This window comes from Pectinophora gossypiella, chromosome 18 (assembly GCF_024362695.1).
Source record: "Pectinophora gossypiella chromosome 18, ilPecGoss1.1, whole genome shotgun sequence".
In the NCBI taxonomy this organism is placed as follows: Eukaryota; Metazoa; Arthropoda; class Insecta; order Lepidoptera; family Gelechiidae; genus Pectinophora; species Pectinophora gossypiella.
Window position 1 is genome coordinate 11991975 of NC_065421.1, and position 24500 is coordinate 12016474.

The 24500-nt window shown below is 36.8% G+C and overlaps 2 protein-coding genes across 2 annotated transcripts; one reads left to right on the forward strand and one right to left on the reverse strand.

Annotated features, from left to right (window-relative positions):
* Window positions 1-1250: 1250 nt before the first annotated feature.
* On the reverse strand, window positions 1251-12316 carry LOC126374871 (nucleolysin TIAR). Its single transcript, XM_050021638.1, has 4 exons — window positions 11265-12316; window positions 10126-10227; window positions 4170-4257; window positions 1251-3249 (listed from the first exon to the last, which is right to left on the reverse strand). The coding sequence occupies exons 1-4, from the start codon at window positions 12129-12131 to the stop codon at window positions 3131-3133; spliced, it is 1176 nt and encodes a 391-aa protein (XP_049877595.1). The 5' UTR covers window positions 12132-12316; the 3' UTR covers window positions 1251-3130.
* Window positions 12317-13087: 771 nt separating this feature from the next.
* Window positions 13088-24110, forward strand: LOC126374876 (zinc transporter 7). The gene is made up of 3 exons (XM_050021644.1): window positions 13088-13574; window positions 16281-16498; window positions 21575-24110. Exons 1-3 carry the CDS (start codon window positions 13385-13387, stop codon window positions 22205-22207), a joined length of 1041 nt encoding a protein of 346 aa, XP_049877601.1. The 5' UTR covers window positions 13088-13384; the 3' UTR covers window positions 22208-24110.
* The last annotated feature ends 390 nt before the right edge of the window (window positions 24111-24500 follow it).

A 24500-nucleotide genomic window follows, 5' to 3' on the forward strand; every position in this document is an offset into this window, starting at 1 on the left:
CCTCATTTTGTACAACTGTAATTTTTAAAAGCTTTTTTTTAGTTTCTGATTAAGCTTGTTGAGATAAGCAAGACAGAAAAATATTTTTCATCTACGTATTTGATCAAAGACAAGTATAGTTGTACCAAGATATTTTTATTAATTTACAAATAATCATAATCATATCATTTATTGCGTTCCATATGGTAGGAGGTTGGTAATATAAGGTATGTAACACATATGGACCCGGATTGGGCACAATCCTATTGGAATCTAATTATGCATGATTGTAATTTTGACGTGACTTTATTTTCACCAATAAATCATTTATTATACCTACTATAAGTATATGAAAGCCTTTATTCTATGTACCTATTGTACAATGATCGAACCAATGAATCGAACTAGTGAGAACAAACATTCTCACTAGTTCGACGATCGAACTAATGAGAAAAATAATTCTCACTAGTTCGACGATCGAACTAATGAATCGAACTAGTGAGAACAAAGGGTTATAAATGTTGACGTGGTTATATGTCGTCACTTTAATATTGCAGGCTAATGGGCGGTATAAAATGTGAGTATAAGTAGGTACTAATTACAAGACGTCAGTCCTCAAATATATAATTTTATGCCATTTGCCAATTTCCAAAGCAGATCTCGGTTGCCGCTATCTCACCCTGAGCATGAGTTGTTGGGTGGAGCTAACTAATCTACCCTCCAAGGGATATGTATGGTGAAATTATTGCACCAGTCAAGATCTACATGATTTTGATGAAAATAATAATGGTTTTGCAAAGACAAGACGTCCCGTTATCATAATGTTAAATTCAGCAACATATGAATGGAACTATGAGTAAGGCTTATTTTGTACAGTTTGAATCGTTGTGATGTCAGTTCTTTTATGGTAAACAGAATCTGCCAAAAGAAATAAGACCGATTTAGAATTGGAGCAAATTATAGGAAGATATTTGCTTGTAATTTAGAGCTAGTTATTAGGACATTGGAAACGTGCACATTCTTGCGCTATCCCCTACTAACTATGCGCATCTATCTAGATGGAATAGCACGCAAATGTGACATTTCCTGGACTATCGGAGGTAGTATTAGGGACGCGCCCTGTCCCACTAGGGATGCCCACAAAAGGTAACAGACTCAAAAACCATACCGCAGAAAGAGTTAAGAATATGATATGGGTATTAAACTTGACTAATAAAATAGAAACTATTTAATGCTAACTAAACTTAGACAAGTAAGTAAAACATCTTGACTACGCTTATGGAATGAGTATATTATACATACATGATTTTGATTAGGCTTATAGACCAACAACTATCTAAAGCCCAGTGCTGACGGATGACTTGTTATACTTTTTATACGATATATATTGGCTTAAATATATAGCGACATTTATACTTCCAACTAAAGCCAGTAAAACATGAAATAGCAGGCAACTATAAGTATTATTGCTATTATAATTAGACCTAGACTGTATTAACAGCGTTAAATCTGATACAACATTAACTTCAAGGCACTGTTTATATGGTTTGTGACCAGGACCTATATTACAAGGGTTTGGTGGTTGAAATCTGTTACCAGGACGAGACACCTAGTGGTTAGGGTGTCCGCGAGCTAACACACGAGGGAACACTTTCAACAACTAAATGAAAGCAAAAAACAACCTATGGACGTATCAACAATCTCAGCAGTTTTCCGATCGATTAGAAAGTGGAATTATCAAATTGAGACTATCCATGAAATAGACAGGTTTCTTGTCTTCATTTAGTTGTTATAATGGTGAACTCAAACTTATCGACGCGAAATCGCCTTCAATCAGACCAACCTACACTTAGCTTACATTCTCATGACACTGATAATTGTTTTTAAGCCGATTCTAGGACCATAGAGACTGACCGCTATATTACAAAAAAGAAAGACTAAAGAAAAGAACAAAGAATTAAAAAGATAGAAAAAAAGAAAAGATAATATCGGGTTATAAGTACAGTTCGCGCCACGAAAGTTCCGCGGTCGCGGCGATAGTATCACAGATTCTACATAGAATTATTATGACTTAGTTCCGTTAGAATCCGTGGACTTCTTTCGTGGCGCGATCTATACTTTAAACCTGGTATTACCTTTAGTCTTCCTTTTGTGATAAGCTGGTGATTGTCTAACTCCCAACATACATCGTAATCCCAATACCTTCAATTGTGATTTGCTGAAAATTACAGCTCCTCGGAAGTGGTTGATATTACAGCTAATTCTGTAGTTTAGTTTCTAATTAGTCAAATCAGTTACTTTATACTAAACATTTTTTGAGATAATCAAAACATATTTCATATCCCTGATTTTAACGCGGTAAGAACAAGGTATTACGTGTTTCATACTAAACGTAAAAACTATAAATTACTATGGAATTTGTATGAAAATTTCACTGTGACGTCATAGACAAATGTGATAAAATATCGAACTTATTGTTGTTTTTCATAATTAAAATTGATAAAAGAAAATGTTTTTATCAGTTTTAGACTAGTAGCAATTTTGTAAGTAACATTTTAAATTTATTTTTGAACTACTCAATTACAAAGGCTAGGATTGAAATTACGAGAGATATTGAATTTAGACATGCGAAAAAGTGTGTTTTATCTAATCAATAAAATTTCGTTAATGACACGTGATGTATAAATAACGAAAGTCTAAGTGATCATTTCAAACACATTTCTCCGTTTTGTTTAACCCTTTATCTATCGCAAAGCAATAGATTCCGACATTCCAATAGTTAAGGGTTAACTTTATTTGGCCGCTCTGCATCGCATTTTCCTACGCTTCTATGCTTTTCTGTCACTCAGAATCGGCAAGGCGGTCGGAGTCGGACTTCCGCTGTTTGTCTCGCTGTGACAAATGACGGTCCTGAATGATAGAAAAGGCTAGAAAGCATTGGGAAGTGCGATGCATTGCGGTCGAATATAGTTAGTAACTCAGAACTGCTAGAATGTCAGAATATCTATTGCTTCTCGATAGACGAGGGGTTAACTAAAGCGGGGATGTGCTAAGCGGTCAGATGTAGTCGATGCGTCGATAAGTTAGCCCCCGTAGTGGTAGCGACCTGACTGGTGTGCGTCAACTCATGCTCGGGCGTGCGCGTGCGGCGTTACTGCGAGGGGTACTGCGCGGAGGGCATGGCGGCGGCCGAGTACATGAGCGGCTGCGGCGCGCCGCCGCCCCACGCCGCCGCGCCCGCGCCGCCCGGCACGCTCATGCGGTAGCCCGCTGCAACAACCACAACACATCTTACTTAATACTTCTAATACAACAACCACAAAATCGAACATCTTTTATCATCATAGAACACTTTCGAAGATCACTTATTGATAGAACATTTATTGAAAGCCACACTAGACATTGGGCTAATTGGAGACATTCCATACATAAATCACATTCTCACTGTGTGCCGCTTAACACGTAAGTGCGAGCGAGGCATAGACCGCGCGCTCTCCCCCTTACTCCTTAGCTTAGTGGCTTACGGCTTCTTAAGACTAAAGACCCAGAGTGAAAACGGCGCCTGATACAAATTAGTGCGGGGCGGAGTCACCGTTCTATACATATTAGTTAGTTCCATGCGTGTGTCTTAAAGTTATTAATATCGAATATATTCCTAAAAACTTGCATAACTTCGCCTTATAGTGAAAACCACTAAGGCTTCTTTCTGAAAAATCACACTCGGATGTGATTTTTGTTAACAAAACAATAGACAAGCTAGTTTCAATCCAAATAATAATTTGTGGTCTCAATTTTTACCCATGATCAAATTAATTTAAACAAATCAAGATTTTCTTGAACAAAATCATATTAGAGTCATTAGAGTCAATCAGTTCAAAGAGCCGTTTGAGTAGTTTTCACTATAAGGCCGCGTTCAGGGACGCGGGAAAAACAAACATATGACAATGTACTGAGCGTTCACGGAGGAGCGGTTTTGCATGCGTTTGTTTGAATTGTAGTGACACATATGGCGGGTGACGCAGTAGGCGACGTGCTAAGAAGTGCTATGTCACTGAACTACCCGCGCCACTTGACGCCCCGCAGCATGCCCCGCGTACCGCACCACCCCCCGCGTATCTCTAAACGAGGCCTTAGGCGACGATACAGTTTATAAAAAAAGTTTCAACGCTAAGACGGCAGTGTACGCTTACCTGCAGCTGCAGCTTGCGGGTTGCTATAAGCGGCAGCGTACTGCTGGTAGTAGCCCGGAGCCATGTAGCCCTGTATCGCCGGGTAGCCCTGGAAACAACAGACAAATACATAAAAAAAACATTCGACTTTTGTTGGAAGAGGACAGTCCGTATAAAAATCTCAATCATACCGGCCGCCTTACCGCGTATGTGCGAATGAGACGGACAGTCTGCGCGCGCTCCCCTTTACTCCTTAAAGCGGCTTATTGCCATTTAGACTTAAGTAAGACTTGGAGGGGGTGAGGTAAATCTAGCTTGCGGGGCGCAGTTACCGTTCTATACGTACCTAGTACTATTCTATTTTAATCCTAACAGCGTTCCTAGGGAGTCAACCACTCAAGGGAAATCCCCTCCCATTTAGTCTTTCCATCAGATTATGTCATTGTATTTAGAGAATATGTTTTATTTTTACCGACTTCAAAAAAGGAGGAGCTTCTCAATTCGACCGTATATATTTTTTATTTATTTTTTACTTTCATGGTATGCATGGTATGGGCATGTAATGAGAAGGGATGAAAGTCATATAACGAGGAAAGTTATGAGTATGAATATGGAAGGATATGTGTGTTAACGGTGTGAGTACCGAAATGGCGACTGAGAGAAATGAATGGAAACGGAATACATGTTGTGTCGACCACATCTAGAGTGAGATAAGGGCGTGAGGAATTATCTTTTATTTTACTTTCACGACATATAAGTAGAAAGCACATACATAGGTACACCAGTGCCGTGTTTATCAAAACTTACATGTCTACACGATCAAAAGCTACAAGTTACTCGCAGGTACGTGTAAATTGCGTTCATGAAAAAAGTAGAGGGTTCTAAAATATACTTGTCTTCTTATCGTGTCGATAGCAAACTAAATAGTATCGGAACCAAACTTGGCAAGTATGGCGCTGTCTGCAGCTTTACTTGTGAAATAAATATTTACACTTGTAACATGTAATTTACATGTGTAGTTTTGGTAAACACATTATTGTAATAATTAAAATTATCACAAGAAAATTTCTTATAATACAGGATTTGTAAATTTTGATAAACAGGGCACAGGTGTTCAATGCATTAGCAAGAAACCGACCTACTTTATTCGTTATGCGGACACAAAGACGTCTCAAAACGCGTGCATACGGCCTTGCTAAGTTTTCTATACATAGTTACACCAATTAGATATGGACGACCGAATTCCGGAGTAAGGTTACTATGACTGTATGTAAAGGCTTCGACACACCAGAAGCAGGTCAGAACTTGATGTTGCAATTCAAGAAACTATAATGGAGTGCGTCGCACCAAAAGCGCAGTAGCAGCGCAGGCGCAGTTCAGCGTGAGTCATGCATTTATACGAAATAATCATCAAAATTATATATAAGTATATAAATCTATTGTATATAAATAAATATAATTTCAAAGACAAATATTACAGAAACACAAAATTGTAAGAGAATATTGCATAGGTATTAAATATGACAACTGAACGCGGTTGTAACGCAGACCCGCGCTGCTCTTGTCCTTGTTTTGGTGTGCCAAAGTCTAAAGTCTACCTGCTTTCATTTCTTATTTGAGTCACACTTTTCTATCGACCAACCCAATAATAGCTTAGAGAGCCTTCGCATTATATACTTTTTTTGGCATATGAGTTTTCTCGTGTTTACATCGTTATCATATACATCAGTAATTATAGCAATTAACTGCCTCGTGGTGTAGTGTTTAAGGCGTTAGGATCACGATCTGGAGGTCGCGTTCGATTCCCGATGGGGACATTTTGGAAATCACTTTGTGAGACTGTCCTTTATTTGGAAGGACTTGCAGGCTTGAATCACGTGGTTGTCCGAAAAGTAAGATGATTCCGTGCTTCGGAGGGCGAATTAAGCCGTTGGTCGCCGCCAATAGCCGTAAAAAGCCGGTTTGTTGAGGGGAGGCCTGCACCCGCCAGTGTTAATTATAGCCCAATCCTCGTAATTAGAACACGCACTCTTCAAATTTGAAAATGCGTGTTTGCCCAACAAAATCATAACACGCCGTATCTACGGAGGTAGGTATTTTAATTTCACAATTGTCTGTTACGAAATTTGTAAACGATTGTAAAGTATGATGGAAGTTTACAACCTATTTACCGACCAAGAACCGTAATAAAAACAGTTAAATTAACTATATATTGGCCCCGATTCCTGCAGACACCGCCTAATTTTATTTAAAGTTATATCCGTCATGTTCATATCAGTCGAAAAGGAAAGGGACGGATGATTCACAGCTCTTAATTTTAGGAAGAATGAATGAATGAATGAATAACCCGGGCGAATCAAAAGGTACGTCGCTGGTATGCAATCCGTTTGACGTGCTGTCTACTTAACTGTATCGGGTTATTGACGGATGTAAAATTTTTAGACGGTTGGTTTAGATTTGTGCTTAAAATTGACGTGTGTTCCATAAATTTTATGCTTGTCGATTACCCGTCCCTTTCCTTTTCGGCGGATAAGAAAATGACAGATATAACTTAAAATAAAATTAGATGGTATTTACAGGAATTAGCACCATTAACTATATATAACTATTAGATATAAATGAAATTCACGCATGAATGTAATGTAAAGAAAACGCACATTGATACTCTTTTCTTTTTTTCGGTTTGAAAACTATATTTTAGAAAATGAATTTGATCAATTTTTTATTATTATTATTAACTAAAATTTGAGCCATTTGAACATGGATTAGCCATAACTCTTAACAGGAAACACGGTGTATGTTTATTGATAAGAAACTAATTTCTACAGTCAATTTGTCTATCTGTATTCATTCCGTTACTAGTCATGTTGGTATTACCCCTAATCTAAAATTTCAACTTGCCTCAAATCCTGCTGATAATAGTCATTAAAACAGTATACAGTACCGTTCAATTATGTCGTTGTATTTCTACGCCGATAAGGGTTCATTAAGTGGTCAATGAACAAAGCTTTACATACAGCCTTACCAATAAAAAATAAACAAGCGGTGAACGCGTGAAGTATTTGACAGCCAAGCAAATATCAATCGAATTGTTTGCTAACTGGATTAAGTTTTACTTGGCTGTGGTAAAGATGCAATGGTTACATAGGGACTTAAAGCCAGCCACTTTAGGTAAATCTATTATGAAGAAAAGTCGGACACAATTTACACCTAGCTACGCTAGTCACAAAAACGGTAATCTATCAATGCGCGCGATACGATTTGGTGCGGGGCGGACTGACGGTTTTATAATAATATAGGTTTTAATTTAAATCCAGTAATTCTTCATTATATAATCTCTGGAATGTAATCGTACCAAGGACGGGAACGTACCCAATTTTCATCTAATTCGGCCCAGCCCAGGTTATAATTTCACATGTTTGACTATGGTTTTGTGAACAATAGCAACTTATACCGGTATACATTGTAGGGTCAATGCCTTAAGTGTTTCAGTATGTTGTGAACCAACCGCGATAAGTCCCAGTGACGCACTCCACCCGTGACCTAATTATAATTGAAGTACAAATGACGTGTTAGTTGTCTGTCTCACTGAGAGAATCTATGTCGCATGTCTACTTAACTGCGTGAGATAATGATAAATTGATAACGAAAGCGCATATCTAAGGAAGCGCATATGTAAGTGTCCTTGAAGAAGTAGGCAGGGAAGATACATGAGATTTAGGCAAGTTACAAACGATTTCGAAGGGCGACAGTGACAGTGATAAAAATGTGACGTGGCACCTTATGACAATCCCAATGTTTATCACTGACGTCACTTTACGAAATCGTTTGCAACTCGGCTGAAGCCCCTGCTTTGCAGACCCTCCACCACATGTATCTCTCTGCTGGAAGTTTTTTTTTAAGAACGTCTAGGGCCCTTTGCCAAGGTTTTTCTTGCAGCTTCTTTTCCCCGACTATACAAGTTGTGAGAAGCTGAGTTTTAGGCGGATGAGACGTCAGTTATGTAAAAATTGATGATTCAAAGTGTAACTATGTTACCTATTGAATAAAGATATTTTTGAATTTGAATAGATTTTTATTAGAACAAGCTGAACCGATTGTCTGTTTTGTATAAATCAACTTGTCTTTGTTTCTGTGTACAAGAAATTGTGTGTAAAAGACAGAGTTCAGACGTTAAAAATACAGACTCGTAAAGGGGAGACAGTCTGCAGGGGAATTGCAGTTACAAAATGTTTTCATCGCGATTCCTTAGCATTGTAACTCGTACGAATCGAGACGTCTCGCAGATACGCATCGACGTTGACGTAAGATGTTCATTTAATTCGGACGGGTTAAAACTGCGTCTACTTTATCGTAGCGCGATCGACACGTCAGTGCAACTTGGCTAAGCCCTCAGGAACGGGTACGGAAGGTTATAAGCAACCGCGTCCACGCGGATTCTGTGTGACAAGTCAACAGGCGTTCATTCAAAATTTAAGAGTTAGGGCCAATACAGCCCTTTGTTTCTTGATATCCTTGTATGACGACACGTCGGCTTTTCTGTATGGATTGACAACAGACTGGTCACCTTCTGCTGTTCTGGGAGCGAATAAAAACATACAGGTTCTTGATTTTTATTGGCGTGTTGTAAAATCCGACAGAGGGATTGTGTCCTTTCTAGACGATAGACTAATCTCATGGGCATGGGTTACGATAAGCTATAATAGGTCCATCTTAGGACTTCGTATCAACTGTGGCTGCAAGTTGTCGATTACTTGTGGTTCTATGCAGACCGTTATTAGGGTGAGTTTATTTGTGTATGTAACAACAGTCTGGTCTGGTCGAGTCAACTTGACACTTCCAACTGATGACGTAATTCGCACGTACACACTGCGCGTTAGACCGAATGTAAAGTACAAATATTCCCGGTATCGCCCTGCAGTAATTAAGTTTATATGCTGCGCACACAACTACGCTGCGTACTCGCCGGTTATTTTACACGCAATGTTGCTGAACTAGCACCTATTATGAAGGTGTTTTACACGATAAGCAAACTTACAAGTCATCAGAAAACATACTATGTAACAGCCACTTTTGGTATTGTAATTTTTATTGCTCATTTGATTCTTTAGGAAACAAAATACTAATTAAGCTTGTTAATCTTGATCCATTTTGAGATAATAACTTAAGAATTTTACACCACTTGCTACTAAACCATGTCACAGGCTATCAACGGGATAAGCGTGTGATAGACTATCAGCAAGACAAGTGTCTGATAGCAGTAACAGACAGCACTGCTATCAGCAGGATAAGTTCTGGTTAGCCTATCGAACAGTTTGTTAGGTAGTGGTGTAACAGGTTCTAAGCATTCAAATTGCATTGTTGCTCCAGTGGGATTGGAATCAGTTACTCTCATATGTGAGACAAAGCCTAACCAAGACCTGAGGCTTCAATAACAGTAAGGGCGCAATACACACAAATGTCAAATAGCAATATTGCTTTTCTAGATGTATCATCTAAACAAGCAATAATGCTATTTGATATTTGTTTGCAATACACACTTACTTTTATATGTGCAAATGTCAAATTGCAATTCCTTTTTTTAGATGAATTGCTTTGATGTGGCCTTTTTAACCACCTTGAGTGTTCATGATCACACCACCAAGTGACAGAAGTCGCCATTTGATGTCACAGTTGAATAAACTATTCTAGAAGAAACATCCCCCGCTGTCTTCTCCCTACCTGTTCAAAGATTTTCATTTTTAGGCTACTGTGGGTCAAAAAGAACACACTGAAGTAATTCATCTAAAAAGCAATATTGATATTTGCGTACCTATTTAAGTGTGCAATATCGACAAATATCAAATAGCAATATTGCTTCTTTAGATGAATAGCTTCAATGCAACCTTTTTAGCCCCCTGTTTTCTACATTACACTGCAGTCTGCACAAAATTATCTATTTTTTTTATATATAAATCAACAAATGTGAGATATTTACCTGAGCATACCAATAGCCCATGCCTTGCTGGTACGGATATGGATACTGCGTCTGTGCCCCCATAGCTGCGGGCGCTGTTGGCGTTGCAGTGTTGTTCGTGCTCTGAAACCGAGAGACCAACAATGACTATCAAGTTTCACAATTTATTGAGCTGAGGAGGTTAATAAGGCCACATTAAAACAATTCATTTAACAAAGCAATATTGCTATTTAACATTTGTTTATATTACCCACTTACTTTTATATGCGAAAATGTCAAATTGCAATATATTATTGCTTTTTTAAATTGTTTTGTTGTGGCCTTTTTACCCCCCTGTTCACTGGAATAAATGCTTCTTTCTATCAGACCTGATAGAGTGAAAAGGTTTAAACCTTTTCCAGAAGAGGAAAAGGAGAGGAAAAAAAGATCTTTGTATTCTACTTAGCAATCTTTGTTCGACAAAGAGTATTTGTAATCTGACTTTGTTATCTTTATCAAAAAGACATTAAAGAGGAAAGTACAAGTTTTGTGTTTGTATTTCGTATAATTTTGTATGTTACAAGCTGTTAACGAATTGTAAGATTGCTCATTATTAATTTGAAAATGACTAAACATAAATACCTAGCTAGGTACTATGAAAATCTCTAAGAGTGAAACTTTACATTGATAACCATTGGTCCTTTATTGCCTAGCAAAATATTTGTTGATGTAATAAGTTACCTAATAAGGATAGATGTTTGCACAAATGTTGTTTTGTTTACAAGTTTTTAAATGATATAAAAACAAACACTAATCATAGCAAATTAGTAATATTGAACTGTGATATAAGGTAGAAAGAAAAACCTTGTAATGCCTAAATAAGTAGTTGCTACAAAATGTTTTTGTATTATTCAAATTGCATCTGCAATAAATACAAAAAATAAAATTCTTATTCAGTTAGCAACCAATCAGTATTCACTTACAGAGGAAAGATTTTTTAGAAAGTATAACATTAGCATCAATTAACATAAGCCAAATTAAAATGTTTATGTATGCCAGAATGCCAACTAAGTGCTTTTCGACAAGTTTTATATTCCTTGAATTATATGACTGCTGAATGTTTACTGCAGTACCAGTGAGAAATATGATATATGTCTCAAGGGTACAAGAATGATACGCACCTGATTGTCACCTCCTCCCCCATTCTCTTTCCCCCAGAAACATTTTACTGTGTGTCCGCTAATTTCTGTATTGTGTATGGCTTCAATAGCATGGGCCGCTGCCTCCTTAGTTGTGAACCTAATGAATGCATAGCCTTTATCCCTGAACACTCTGATGTCCTGTATCTGACCAAACTGTGAGAATGTGTTCTGCATTAGCTCCTCAGTTATTACATTGCTTGTGAATCCTCCGCAATAAACAGTAGTGTTTGTAGGCGAACTCTGGTTGTACACCTCATCGAATGTTGGCTGTTTGGCTCGCTTGCTGCTCGGCGCACCCTCGTTTGGCCTGTTGGCCGGCGGCTTGCGTGTCGACCAGTTCGTCCGTATGGACCGTGAGCCCAGCCACTGCCCGTTCATTGCCTGGATGGCTGCCTCCGCATCTGCCTTCTTCACGAACGACACGAAAGCATACCCCTTAGATTTGAGCGTTTGTGGGTCGCGGACTATCCGACAGTTCGAAATCTCACCAAACGGAGCGAAAGCTTCGCGAAGTATGTGTGTTTCAATCTCCGGCGACAGGTCGCCGACAAATATATGGTGATGGTTGCTCGTGTCCGTCTTCGGCTGATTTCCCGGACTCGTAGCCCAGTTAACCTTCATTTCCTTGTCGAGGAACACTCGCTTGTTCATGGCGGCCAGGGCCGTAGCCGCCGCCGTGTGATTTGTAAACTCGAGGAAGGCATACGGATCGTTACCGGGCTCGCGAATTATCTTACACCCTTTTACTTCGCCTATTTGTCCGAACAATGCGCATAGAAAATCTTCTGTGACACTCGCGTCCAAATTACCGACGTAGAGAGTTTTCGGGTGGCTTTCGTCGCCCATATTAGCTTATATCGTAATCTAGCGTTTCCTTAATTACGACTATGAACACTAATATTGAAAATACTCGTATTCGACGTGTTATTTCATCACATAAAACATTGGATGACCAATAAAAGAAAGAAAATGTCGCAAACAGCGCCTACAACTTCTCGAAAGACGTTGCTGTTGACTCGTGAAACGTTCACTTTTCGGAAACAAACGCATCTATAGACGAATTTCCGGTGGAATCTATTTGAAAAGTTGGCGGGAAAAATGAAAAAGTGAAAGAAAAAAATGATTTTTTACAAGAAAATAATTTATTTATTGAAATCAAAAAGAAAATGGGTGATAAATTATAACAAACATATTGGAAAAATTTTACATTTCCAAATAAAATTCATTATTTTGCGTTACCATAGCCAAAATTAATCATTTTCATAGACAGAATGCGAAACTTTCCGGAAACGAGTGTCATTTATGAATCTATGACTCATCAAAACTATGGTTTCAATTGCAACTTTCTTTGCAAGAACTCTGTTGCTATTGGCTGTTTTGATATTATTTCTCAATTACAGCCAATGGGCATTTGTTCAGTGTTTCCATTTTTGGAAACCAAACCACAAACCAAAACCGAACTTTATCTTTTACAATTTCATGTAATAAAATAAATATTATTATGAAACTTTCAGATAAAAACGATTTCAGATAAAAATAATTATAATGTAAATTTTACAAGAAAGCCACAATGATGTTTTTTTTTTACCTCAACACTCGGTGTGATAGCGAATGGGCAGCAAGCACTGAGGGTTTTTACGTATCTCACCAGCTACAAGAAGAAATCTGATAACAAATTAGTATATTTATTTTGTTAACTAAGCTTGCTTGATTGATTATTTGAAGGTAAAACTAAACATTATAGGTATCCAAACTTGTATCCAAACAAAACGCACAACTATTGTGATGTCATAACATTTTGAGTTTGACAGCTAATCACGACCAGTCAAGTTGTCCGAGTATGCAATAAAAGTTTGCTAATTTTTATGAAATCTCAATAAAAGCATGTGTAATTATATTAGGTTACGTTACTAGTATTTCTAATCTTTTTATTTCTCTAGACACTGCCTTCCATTTGTACTTGAAAAAATCCTATAGTGTAAGGTTAGATACCGCTTGTCAAGTACACGTATGCAGTGCTTGTGGTGTAAAGTTTTGGTGATTACTGTATGATTCGGATCGAAATGACGTGAGGGCCCTTGGAGAAAGACGGAGTCAAGATGTTGCCACTGACGCAGAAAGACACGCGGCTCCCGCGCGGGCCCTTCGGTGGACTACGGGAAAAGTTCCAAAACTGGTTTAGGCTAATTTATTCTGATAAGAATTCTAGGAATTTGTTCCTTTTCCTTCTACTTAATTTGTCTTTCGCATTTGTTGAACTTTTTTATGGTGTATGGACAAATAGTTTAGGTTTGTATATTTTTATTTTTTTTTCTATATATATAATATATGGGTGCTTTCACAAAAAACGGGCCATTTTTGGATGTAATTTGTCTTAATTATATTTTATTTGTTATTGGATTCCCTGTTAGTGTACATGATAGGCGATCAATTAATTGTGTCTTATCTAAAAGGGCCAGCCACTTTATGTCTTATTTTAGGAGATTTTTAGAGTTTTGCAAATTTAGGCATCTAGGGACTGATAGGTATAGTTAGGGACTGATGAACAATAGTGATATTGTAATTAATTAAGTTGTATATGTAGTATTATATTTATTTCTTACGAATATTTGTAAAATCACAATATTGCTTTGCTTGTTTTTTATAATTATCAGTCATATAATTATGAATTTCTTCAAATCAAATTCTTACACTCAACACGTTAGGCTTATATGTTAATCACTTAATTATTTTAGTTCTATGAGTATTAAGACAATCTTATAAGTAACAAAAATAATGAATATTTAATACTTCTTTCCTATAGTAACTCTGTTTCTCTTATCTTTCAAGTTCTTTTTTATTATTATTATTATTTTTAGGAATATGGGGTCGAAACTTTTTATGTGTTAAAGAGCTGGAACTGTATCGCCAAAGTTTATATTTTTCAACATTTGGGCCCGACAAAAGCTGTTTGAAATTTGACTTCTCTTGATGAGTTTTAGCTTTTGAAATATTTTCCGTAATTTGTGCTTCCAACACTTTCAAATTAAAATTCAAAAATACCACATAGGTAACATAGTTACACTTTGAATCGTCAATTTTACATAACGAACGTCTCATCCGCCTAAAACTACTGCAGCTTCTCACAACCTGTATAGCCGGGGAAAAGAAGCTGCAAGAAAAACCTCGGCACAGGGCCCTAGACGTTCTTTAAAAAAATAAAAATAAACATAAAACATAAAATATTGGTATACAATTGAGTAATTTAGCTGCCTAATATCAGTTCTCAGACAGTTAATCCCATGCATTCATATCTTCTAAATAATCACTAACTTTATAATAACCTTTTTTGTAAAGTTTTTGTTTAACTACTGTCTTAAAACAGTTGAAAGGCAAATTCTGAATCTCTCACTTCGCGAAACAACGCCTTTTTCACAATTTCTCTTCTTTGATTAGGATCTTCTGCTAGTTGTTCAATTTTACTTTTAGGTGTGAGCAAATTCTTCGATTTCTTATTTTTTTTCTTCAGTCTACTATATTTCTTCAGTTGAGTGTTAAGCTTCTTTTTTAAATTAGCAATTATTTGTCATTTTTTCTGCAAAAGTTTATTTCTTTTCTTCTGTTGAATTAGGCTTCTTCTTTTAGCTTCAACTTGTCTAAGGTCGTCATTTACATTTTCATTGTAGATCAGCAGTTCTGGAGCTACAGGTTCTCTGATAAATTCATCGTCAGATGAAGGTGGGGTATTTTCAACAACAAAATTATCACTTTTTGAAGTTTTAGGTTCTTTCTATAATCAGATGAGTACTTCTTCCACTTCTTTTTTATTTTCCTATGTGCACGTGAGGTCATATCCTGGACAAACTTTCGTTGACCCTTCTCCTTCTTTTTTAAATACTTTAGTCTTTCTTTCTCTTTGTGCTGCGCTAATTAAACTGGATCACTTTTAATTTTCTCTAAACGAGCTTTTGCAGCAGCTGATTTTTTTAATGGCTATTTCTTTGGATAATTTTGGTTTCTTTTAAGGCGGCATATTGCTATAAAATAGATAACAACAATTTATTAAATTTCACCAATAATTGTGAATATTATATAAGGATTAAACAATATATTTCGTTGTAGTACTGTTATTATAATAATAAACGTCAGTCCCTAACCACTCGCATCAGTCCCTAGCACCTTCAAGAGCTAGGGCCTGATGGGCTAGGGACTGACGATTCGGACTAAAATTAAACATAAAATTCTGTTGCAAACAATACTATGAAGTCTAATATGATTTACCGAACGAAACCTATATGTTATTTGTAAATATTGATTAATTTATAATAATTTCATATTAATTAACAATAAAATTACTTACCTAGGGACTGACCAAGTGACTGGATCCAACACGTGATGAGCCACGAACTGCCGGGTTTGCACTGATTTAAAAAATGTCCACCGCAAAACGAGTGTTGTCTGCGGATAACTTCATGTAATACTTTAAAATTCACTAGTATTATTCAACGTTCGTTAAAATTATGTCGCGAAATTTTAAAATTCGTAAGTGGCTAGGGCCTGACAAATAAAGTTGAGGACACTAAACTCATTTGAGGAAAAATAATTATTGTTTATTTAAATTACAAAATATTGACATAATTAGCTTCGAGTACTTATACATTTTAAAAAGTAATAATTAAAATAAGTATAAACTTAATAATGTTGTTAAATATGGATACCTAAGCACAAAATTTCGTAGGTCGGACATGCCTAGGGACTGACATTTGGGGTCCATATAACCGATTTTAAAATATAATATAATATCACTTGTAACATAATTTGAGAGATAAATAAAACACATTGTGAACTGTTATTTAACAATTTTGGTAGTAAATAATTATTAATTATTTCAAGTGAAATGTGCTGCGGAAATAGAGTTGCCCTATTTTTGTGAAAGCACCCATATACATACCTATCTCCAATTTTTTTATTGCCTATATGTTTACAGCCAATTCAAAATATTTTTATTATTTTCAGGTCTAATTTCGGATGCATTCCACATGTTCTTTGACTGCACTGGGCTAGTGGCAGGTCTAGCTGCATCCTTAGTGTCCAAATGGCGAGCAAACGAACGCTTCTCGTATGGATACGCGAGAGCCGAAGTATTAGCTGGCTTTGTAAATGGACTGTTCCTGTTATTTATTGCATTTTTCATTATGAGTGAGGCAGTGGAACGAGCTATTGAGCCTCCTGAGGTAAATATTTATTTTATTTTCCTTATTTTTATGTCTAGACCTCTTATAAGTATATTAAATTATACCAATTAGCAGTAGGTGTAGAAGGGTAGTAGATGGTTATAAATGCTAGTAGGTGATCATAATTTATAAAAATGATAAATAAACAGCAAAATATGTTTCACTACAAGCACAGGTGTCACCTCATGCAACCATACACAGTCTACAACCCTTCTTCAATTAAATATAGGTAATATACAACTAGTCATTTAGCAGTGCAAAAAACTGTTCCAACATTCAGCAATATGTTTTATATAAATTCAAGACATCTGTCTAGTTAAAACATTTTAAATAATTTAACCGTAAATGTCCGTAATTATACACATATGTCTCTATTTCGTTATAGCTATGTTAATTATGGCATATATTTCGATTTAAGTACATAGTAACTGTGCGAAGTACAATAATAAAAGTAGAAAATGTATCTTATAATAAAAATAATCATGCTTGCCTCGTAATAGTAAAATTGGGGTGCTTAATGTAATGGTACCTTTTATGCTTTTTACTGTTTTTACAACTGCCTATTAAGTGCAAATCACATAATTTCACAGCATTTTAATACCTGAGTACATAAATCAATGTACCGCATTTATTACTTTTCTTTTTTAAAAAAAGTAAATATATACATACAGCCATTGGCCACTAATTCCTCATTGATCCTCAAAAGTTATTGCTAAAGTGAATAGACCCAATTGTGTAAACTCTGCTCCTATATTGTATAATTATGTTTTGTAGCATTCTCTTACTATAGCAAAAGATCATATTGGAATATATACTATACTATATTATCAGAAAGTAAAAAAACAAAATAAGATCCCAATTCCTATTACCAATTTGAAAGACCTTACAACTCGGTGTCGCCATCTAGCGTAAATCGGTTTTTCACAATATAAATTCTCATTAAAGTTTCGAAAGTATTACCAAGTATATTTTAAGTGAAATATTGTTATCTGAGTGTTTTACGATTGTGATTAAGCACGTCTCGCGTTTACTCGCAATGGCTTATCTGACTGGTTTGATAATCTGTATATGGTTCCATGGTTATGTTTGAAGTCACATGCTTGTCACGTTTTCAAGATGCTCTGAGGGCCTGGCTAACTGGCACACGTTTGATTCTACAAACAGCTTCATATTAGCACACCCCGGACACTCTATACAAAAATCTCATTTGTACCGTGTGCCGCCTACGTAACTGCGAACGAGACACAGTCCGCTCGCTCTCCCCCTCACTCCTTGGTTGTTTCCGGGCATTTAAGACTGAAGTAAGACCTAGAGGGGGGATGTCGACGCTCCATACTAATTGATACGGGGCGGAGTCCGTTCTATACGTCTCTCTCCCTCTTTATTTAAGAGCTGCGCTCTTGTCGGTGGAGTAATCGCCATTCCTCTCTTCTTCCCGCCAAGTCCTTCACCTCCTGATACGACACGACCTGCACCTTTTCTTTTGTTTCATAAATTTCTCCTAGGTCTACCCCTTCCTCTCTTCCCTTCAATTTTTCCTTCTATGATGTTTGTTATAAATGAATCGTGTCGTATCAGGTCGCCAATCATATTTCCTCTCTGGATTCAATTCTTTATTCTATGGTAATAGGCCCTTTGAAGATTTTCATGACTAGTTTTATTTCTGACGCATTTGAAAAACCAACACGGAATTCACACCCTTAACCTCATCATCAGCCGTATGACGCCCACCGCCTCCCCCAAGGATCTCCACGACGATCGGTCCTGCGCTACCCTTAACCTACACAAGTTAAAGGCGTATCCAAGTGAAAATGCTCGGAAGCGTTTCTATTTGTACGTACCTACAATCGCTAATGCTCTCGTACCCGTCTTATTCAACTAGGCACTTCCCTGAGCCCTTTAGAGTTGATAGTTGAATCACTTGAATCACGATGTTATATCAAAATTATCAAACACTATAAGTTAAATCGATTAACTTATAGGTGGTATGTGACCTAACCTGTATTGGGCTGGTTTTCCCTTCCCGGGTTGGAAGGTCAGATAGGCAGTCGCTGTAATTGTGCCTGGGTGTCATAAAAAGGGACATCATTTATACCAAAAAACAAAGATAAAAGTTGTATAATTATGTCTGTTATCAATTAAATTAGAAGGTTAAACGAAGGGAAATCTGTACAGCTCCATCTATATTGTTTTTGAAGAATGTAGTCTAAAAAGTTCCTCATATTACTAATCGACGAATTTACCATAACACATTAAATAGCAAATCGAATTAATTCAGGGAAATAACACTGGTCTTTATTACGAAGTCATTAGAGTCTGAAGTTATGAATCTATTGTAACTAACTGTCCTTGATAAAATGCATGCGAAGGCATAACATCGATTCAGTATTTGATGTTTCTAATATGATTGCGTCACAAGTAGTTTAATTCGACGCCTACTGCGGCAGCTTGATAAGATAACATAAACGTATGCGTGAGACTATATTCCAAATAGGGTAGCCAGAGGTACATCCATCGCAAGATGAACTAAGTACCGACACCTTACCACACGCAGATAAAATAATGAAAAAAATCTTTGTACCTTTAGGAACTATGGAATTTGTATGAAAAAGCACACTGTGACGTCATAGAAAAGCGTGATAAAACATCGGACTTATTGTTACGTTTTTCTTGATTACAATTCATAAATAAGTTAAATAGAATGAAGAAAATGTTTTTAGGTCGTTTTAGATCTGTCTTTCTTTAGCAATCAGAATTTCATAATTTATCTTGAACCTAGTACACGACCCAATTGTTTTCCCATAGAGTATAGTATAAAGAATAATACTATGTATGTATCTATAGAACGGTAACTCTCCGCCCGCACAAATAAGGGACTTTTAAGGCTAGGTCCCCCAAAAACAATATAGATTGCGCTGTTCAGTTTTACCTTCGTTTAAGTCATGAAATCAGAATCATTTATTCAACGTAATTATTCATGGATAAACTTGATAAACGGCAATGTAACATTTTTGAATTTACGTCATTTCGCAAGGTGTTATGGCTGAGGAGAAGAAATGACAAGAAACTGCAACAGCAACACATCTTTTAAAAACCAATGAGAGTATACATTAAGTACAAGTTCTTGAATAACTAGAGGAACACATTTAATACCAGGCATTTATATCATTTAGGTAATCATTAATCTTATAAGCTGTATTGTAAGTATGTCTTTCACAGGTTCTCGAAAGAAGTGCTAGGTTTTAGTGTTGTCTATCTATAACATCATCATCATTGGCCACAACATCTTGACAGATGATGGTAACAGTGGCTGTATTTTGCGGTACCTACATTGATTTAAAAGATGTGTTGCTGTTGCAGTTTCTTGTCATTTCTTTTCCTCGGCCATAAAACCTTGCGAAATTACATACCTAGATACAAAAATGTTAAATTGACCTTCAACAATAATCCATGATAATTACGTTGAATAAATGATTCTGATTTCTAGCTCTTGGAACATAATGTAACAATCTATTAACTTTCAAAATATCTAATTCAGTGCGACATAGTGTCGAAACTGCGTTACCCAAGCCCGCTACGTGGTCAGTCCGGCACGTTACCACTTCATCGATGCTTTGTCGTTTAATAGGCGAAAGGCTTCTACAGTGGCCCCGATTCCTGCAGACACATCCTAATATTATTTTAAGTTATACCTGTCATTTTCTTGTCCGCTGAAAGGGAAAGAAGATGATTGACAACTGTTAATTTTAAAATGAATAACCCAAGCGAATATAATAGGCATTTCGCTGGTACGCAACCCATTTAACATGTGCTGTCAACTTAATTCTGTCGGGTTTTTGCCCAATATTAAATTTTAAAAGGGTTTTTAAAATTCCTGCCTAAAATTGGCGTGTGTTCCATAAATTTTATGCCTGTCGATTACCGTCCCTTCATCGATTCGATGACTTTGTGGCCCTAGTTTGATTAGGACATTACTGGCTGATCACCAGACTATCCGAAAGTAAGATGATCCGAGCTTCGGAAGGCACGTCAAGCCGTTGGTCCCGGTTACTACTTACTGATGTAATTATGTAGTCGTTACATGAGCTATGTCAGGGGCCTTTGGGATGAGGTTGATACTCCACCTCACATTCCACACGATAGATAGATACCCGTCCCTTTCTTTTTCAGCGGATAAGAAAATGACAGGTATAACTTAAAATAAAATTAGATGGTGTGTACGGTCACGAGCATTAATATGTATACACTTTGGTACCATGTCACATTAATGTTTTTAACAAACTGAACTGTAAGTCTCACTAAATGTCAAATATGGTAGTGCGACAGAGTCCTAAAGTGGGTACATTATATTGCTCATGACTGTATTGGAATCAGCACCAATAGCTCATTACTGTTATGTTCAATGCACAGTCTAGTAGCGCCTGTCTACCAGTGTAGTGCCTTTCTCGGGATAATTCCCACTTTGAGAACATTCCCGGCAGTAACAAGGCGCAAAACCAATGTAAATGGAGCTACGTTAACTAACCTTTAGGCAGATAAAACCAGAGTACAAAAAATAACAATAGGCTAATTTCCAATTAGTCAAATCAGTTACTTTTTATAAACGTCAAAACACGAAATTGCTACGGAATTTGAATGAAAAAGCGACCTGTGACGTCATAGAAAAACGTAACAAAATATCGCACGTATTATTACATTTTTCTTTATTAAAACTCATGAATATTTATCTAATATTATCAAAATGTACGTACTTATTTTTTTTCTTTTATTTACCTACCATTCATCACATGACGTTTTCTTTAGTATTATTTATCATTTACTTACGAATTTGCGATCTTATAGACTTTGATGTGTACGGTCACGAGTACTAATATATTGTATACATTTTGAAACCATGTCACATTAACTTGTTTGACAAATTAAACCGTGAATCTCATTAAATGTCAAATATGATAGTGCGACAGGGTTCTAAAGGGGGTACATGATATTGCTCATGACTGTACCTATCCCTTACCTTGACCAACACTTTTACCAACTAACTTCAATATAACAGATGAATATTTTCCAAATTTTCAGGTGAAACACGAGCGCCTATTGCTGGTATCTATCCTCGGGTTTTTAGTCAACATGGTGGGCATCTACGCCTTCCACCACGGCCACGGCCACGGCCACGGGGGCCACGGTCACTCCCACGGGGGCCACGGCCACTCCCACAACCACCACGGGCACTCCCACGGGGACGAGATCGAGGCCCCCAACGGCGCGGGGTCGGCCATCATGCGCGGTGTGTTCCTACACGTCCTAGCAGACACTTTAGGATCGGTCGGTGTGATTATATCCGCTATTCTCATGAAGACATTCGGTTGGATGCGCGCGGATCCAATCTGTTCCATGGCGATCGCGTTACTCATCGCCGCTAGTGTTGTTCCGTTAGTGCGCGATTCAGCTGGTGTACTCATGCAACGGACTCCATCGTCCATCGAGCGGGCGCTACCAAACTTATACACTCGGGTAGTAGGCCTTGCCGGGGTCCACGCGATTCAGGAGCCACACTTCTGGACCCTGTGCAGTGACGTGCACGTGGGCGCCATCAAACTTGAAGTCGCCAGAGAGGTTGATCCACGCTACGTCACGGAACAAGCTAACAGGATTTTCCGGGAAGCAGGCGTCAAACACCTCACCGTCCAACTGGACTACTCCCCGCTCTGATGAAGAGCCTAGATCACAAATGTACAGGTTTCCACTTGGTGGAAGTAAATTTTGTATATAAGGAATATGTAATGTGTAAAATTGTGCGAATATGAATTTGGTTCTCTCTCAATTTCCAATATCTTACAATGGGGTTGCATACCTACTTATAGTTAAACTGGATATTACGAAAATATATTTTTGTTTAGTCGTCTTTGTGTACCCCTTTGTAATTGTATTTAAAAGTATTGTGATACAATAATTTCCCCTACAAACTTAGAAAAATACTGCTTGAAATGTTTGAAAGTATGTACAGATGTTTTTTACGAGTATTATTATATTTTCCTTTTATATATTTTGTTATTCTTTGTATTATTGGTTTATTTGTGTAATTCTTCGTAGCATTCGTAAATGTACCTACATCAAATTATCTCTCAATGCCCCTGGTTATATCTTTGAGCTCCAATTTTCCACAGAAAATAAGTATTATAACTATTAATTAATAGTTACATCTTGTATTTTTGTTACATTCCATGTATTTTTTCTTTATTTTAGGTCTTACGCGTAGACGCGTTTCGTCACAACCACATTTTAGGATGGCATCTGTGGTCACGTTTTCCATGGTTTCCCATAACTTATTGTACCAATAAAATACATCACGGTATAGCAAATTATTTTTTTTAAATCAACAGAAAAAACATTTTAGTTAATACTTTTTATCTTTTAAATATATGAATAAAATCAATGGTTGCGTCATCTTGCAACAAATCAAGATTATTTAGATAGTATTAGATAATTAATTGATGATTGATAAAAATAAGTGGAAGAAAGTTATTGTATGAATCCATCGACAGAAGGCACGTGGTCCTGTGTGACTAGCTTATCTCTCAAACAGGGAGCGCCGATTCGATCCCACTGTTGAGTTATTGATTTATCTTAAGTGCACAGCTCGACCATTATAGACGGCGATGCGGCTCACCACCTATCATATTGGTCTAATAGAAAGCTCGGGTGAAGCATGGGTATTTAGTTCATCTTGCGATGGATGTAGGCTGACTAGCCCAATGAGAACATGGTCGTGAAGTCATATTAAGTAAATCTTCCATCCATCCATGTTTATTTTGTGTGTATAACATCATCTTATCATAAAAATTAGCAAAACTTTTGTATTTTAATTTAAAACGTAAGAGTTTTATTTTGTGTTCTGAATATTTAATCGAAAGTCGTATTTTAAGTTTTAAGTACTCTTTGAAACGTATTATTTATTAAATTGCGTATTTCAGTGGTTCTCAACTAGATTTTCCTATGTACCATTAAAAGAAAGTTGGTTTTCCAGACACAGTAGTTAAACTATGGGCTTTCGATTTTAAAAAGACATCCGGTCTTACGACTCTAAACTCTTAAAAATGATAAAAAAAATGCATAAGAAATAATGAGTCACTTTAGAACCATGCCCCATTATCTTTATTTGACATATTGAAACCAGTCTCAGTAAATGTCAAATATGTTAATGTGACAGGGTTCTAAAGTGGATACTTGATAGTGCTATCTTCTCCTAATTGGGAACCACTGGCATAGTTGTACAAAGTCATGATGATTGAAGACTATTGATGAGATTGAACAGTTGTGTATAAGAAAATGTTCCCAACAAAATGTGCGCCTAGGAAATTATGAAATTGCATTATAGAATGTTAAATACGCACGTACTTTAGGGCGCCTGCATACATTGTTATTCAAGAAAATGTATACCTTATGAAACCGAATTTTGAACCCAAACCGGGTCGCTCTAGTTTGCGGGAGGCCTTATTTCGTATAAATACAAATTAAATGGTACTATTAAATCTTCACATTTTATCTACTTATTTGAATCGTTGGTAAATTGAGTGATGTACCATTGATTAATAATAAAAGAGATCAATTTTTATTTGTTTTTAATCAATTACCTAACTCATTTATTGGATTTTTGTTTTTACAGCACTCACCCGCATGAAAACTCAAGGATAAAAATAAATCGTAGAGTTGCGACTTTATCGATTTATCTTTATGAACCTTCTTTAATAAGAAAAAAAATGGACTTCCTTTATTGGTATGAGAGTGAAGGAAAAACCCCATGAATGGGGGATTATTATATCCAGGGATGGCTTGGTAATCGTCACCATATGGTTCATCTGTGTGGTTGTGTTCTGGTGGCTTTTGGTCCTCCCCGATTAGATCATGGGTGTGGGTCGTCTGTTTGGTTAAGGAAGGCAAAGGGAACTAGCTGACTTACGTATTTGCGTAGATAAATAATTCTATGCAAAAGTTCAAACCTAAC

What these genes read in the sequence shown, in the direction of transcription:
- LOC126374876 (XM_050021644.1), top strand. Translation starts at nt 13,385, where the DNA reads ATGTTGCCACTGACGCAGAAAGACACGCGGCTCCCGCGCGGGCCCTTC. An exon ending in TGTATGGACAAATAGTTTAG is followed by an intron (nt 13,575 to 16,280) that starts GTTTGTATATTT and finishes TATTATTTTCAG; the next exon opens with GTCTAATTTCGGATGCATTC. An exon ending in GAGCTATTGAGCCTCCTGAG is followed by an intron (nt 16,499 to 21,574) that starts GTAAATATTTAT and finishes CCAAATTTTCAG; the next exon opens with GTGAAACACGAGCGCCTATT.
- LOC126374871 (XM_050021638.1), bottom strand. Translation starts at nt 12,131, where the DNA reads ATGGGCGACGAAAGCCACCCGAAAACTCTCTACGTCGGTAATTTGGAC. An exon ending in TGGGCTATTGGTATGCTCAG is followed by an intron (nt 4,258 to 10,125) that starts GTAAATATCTCA and finishes TGTTGTTTCCAG; the next exon opens with GGCTACCCGGCGATACAGGG. An exon ending in CCCGCAAGCTGCAGCTGCAG is followed by an intron (nt 3,250 to 4,169) that starts GTAAGCGTACAC and finishes TGGTTGTTGCAG; the next exon opens with CGGGCTACCGCATGAGCGTG.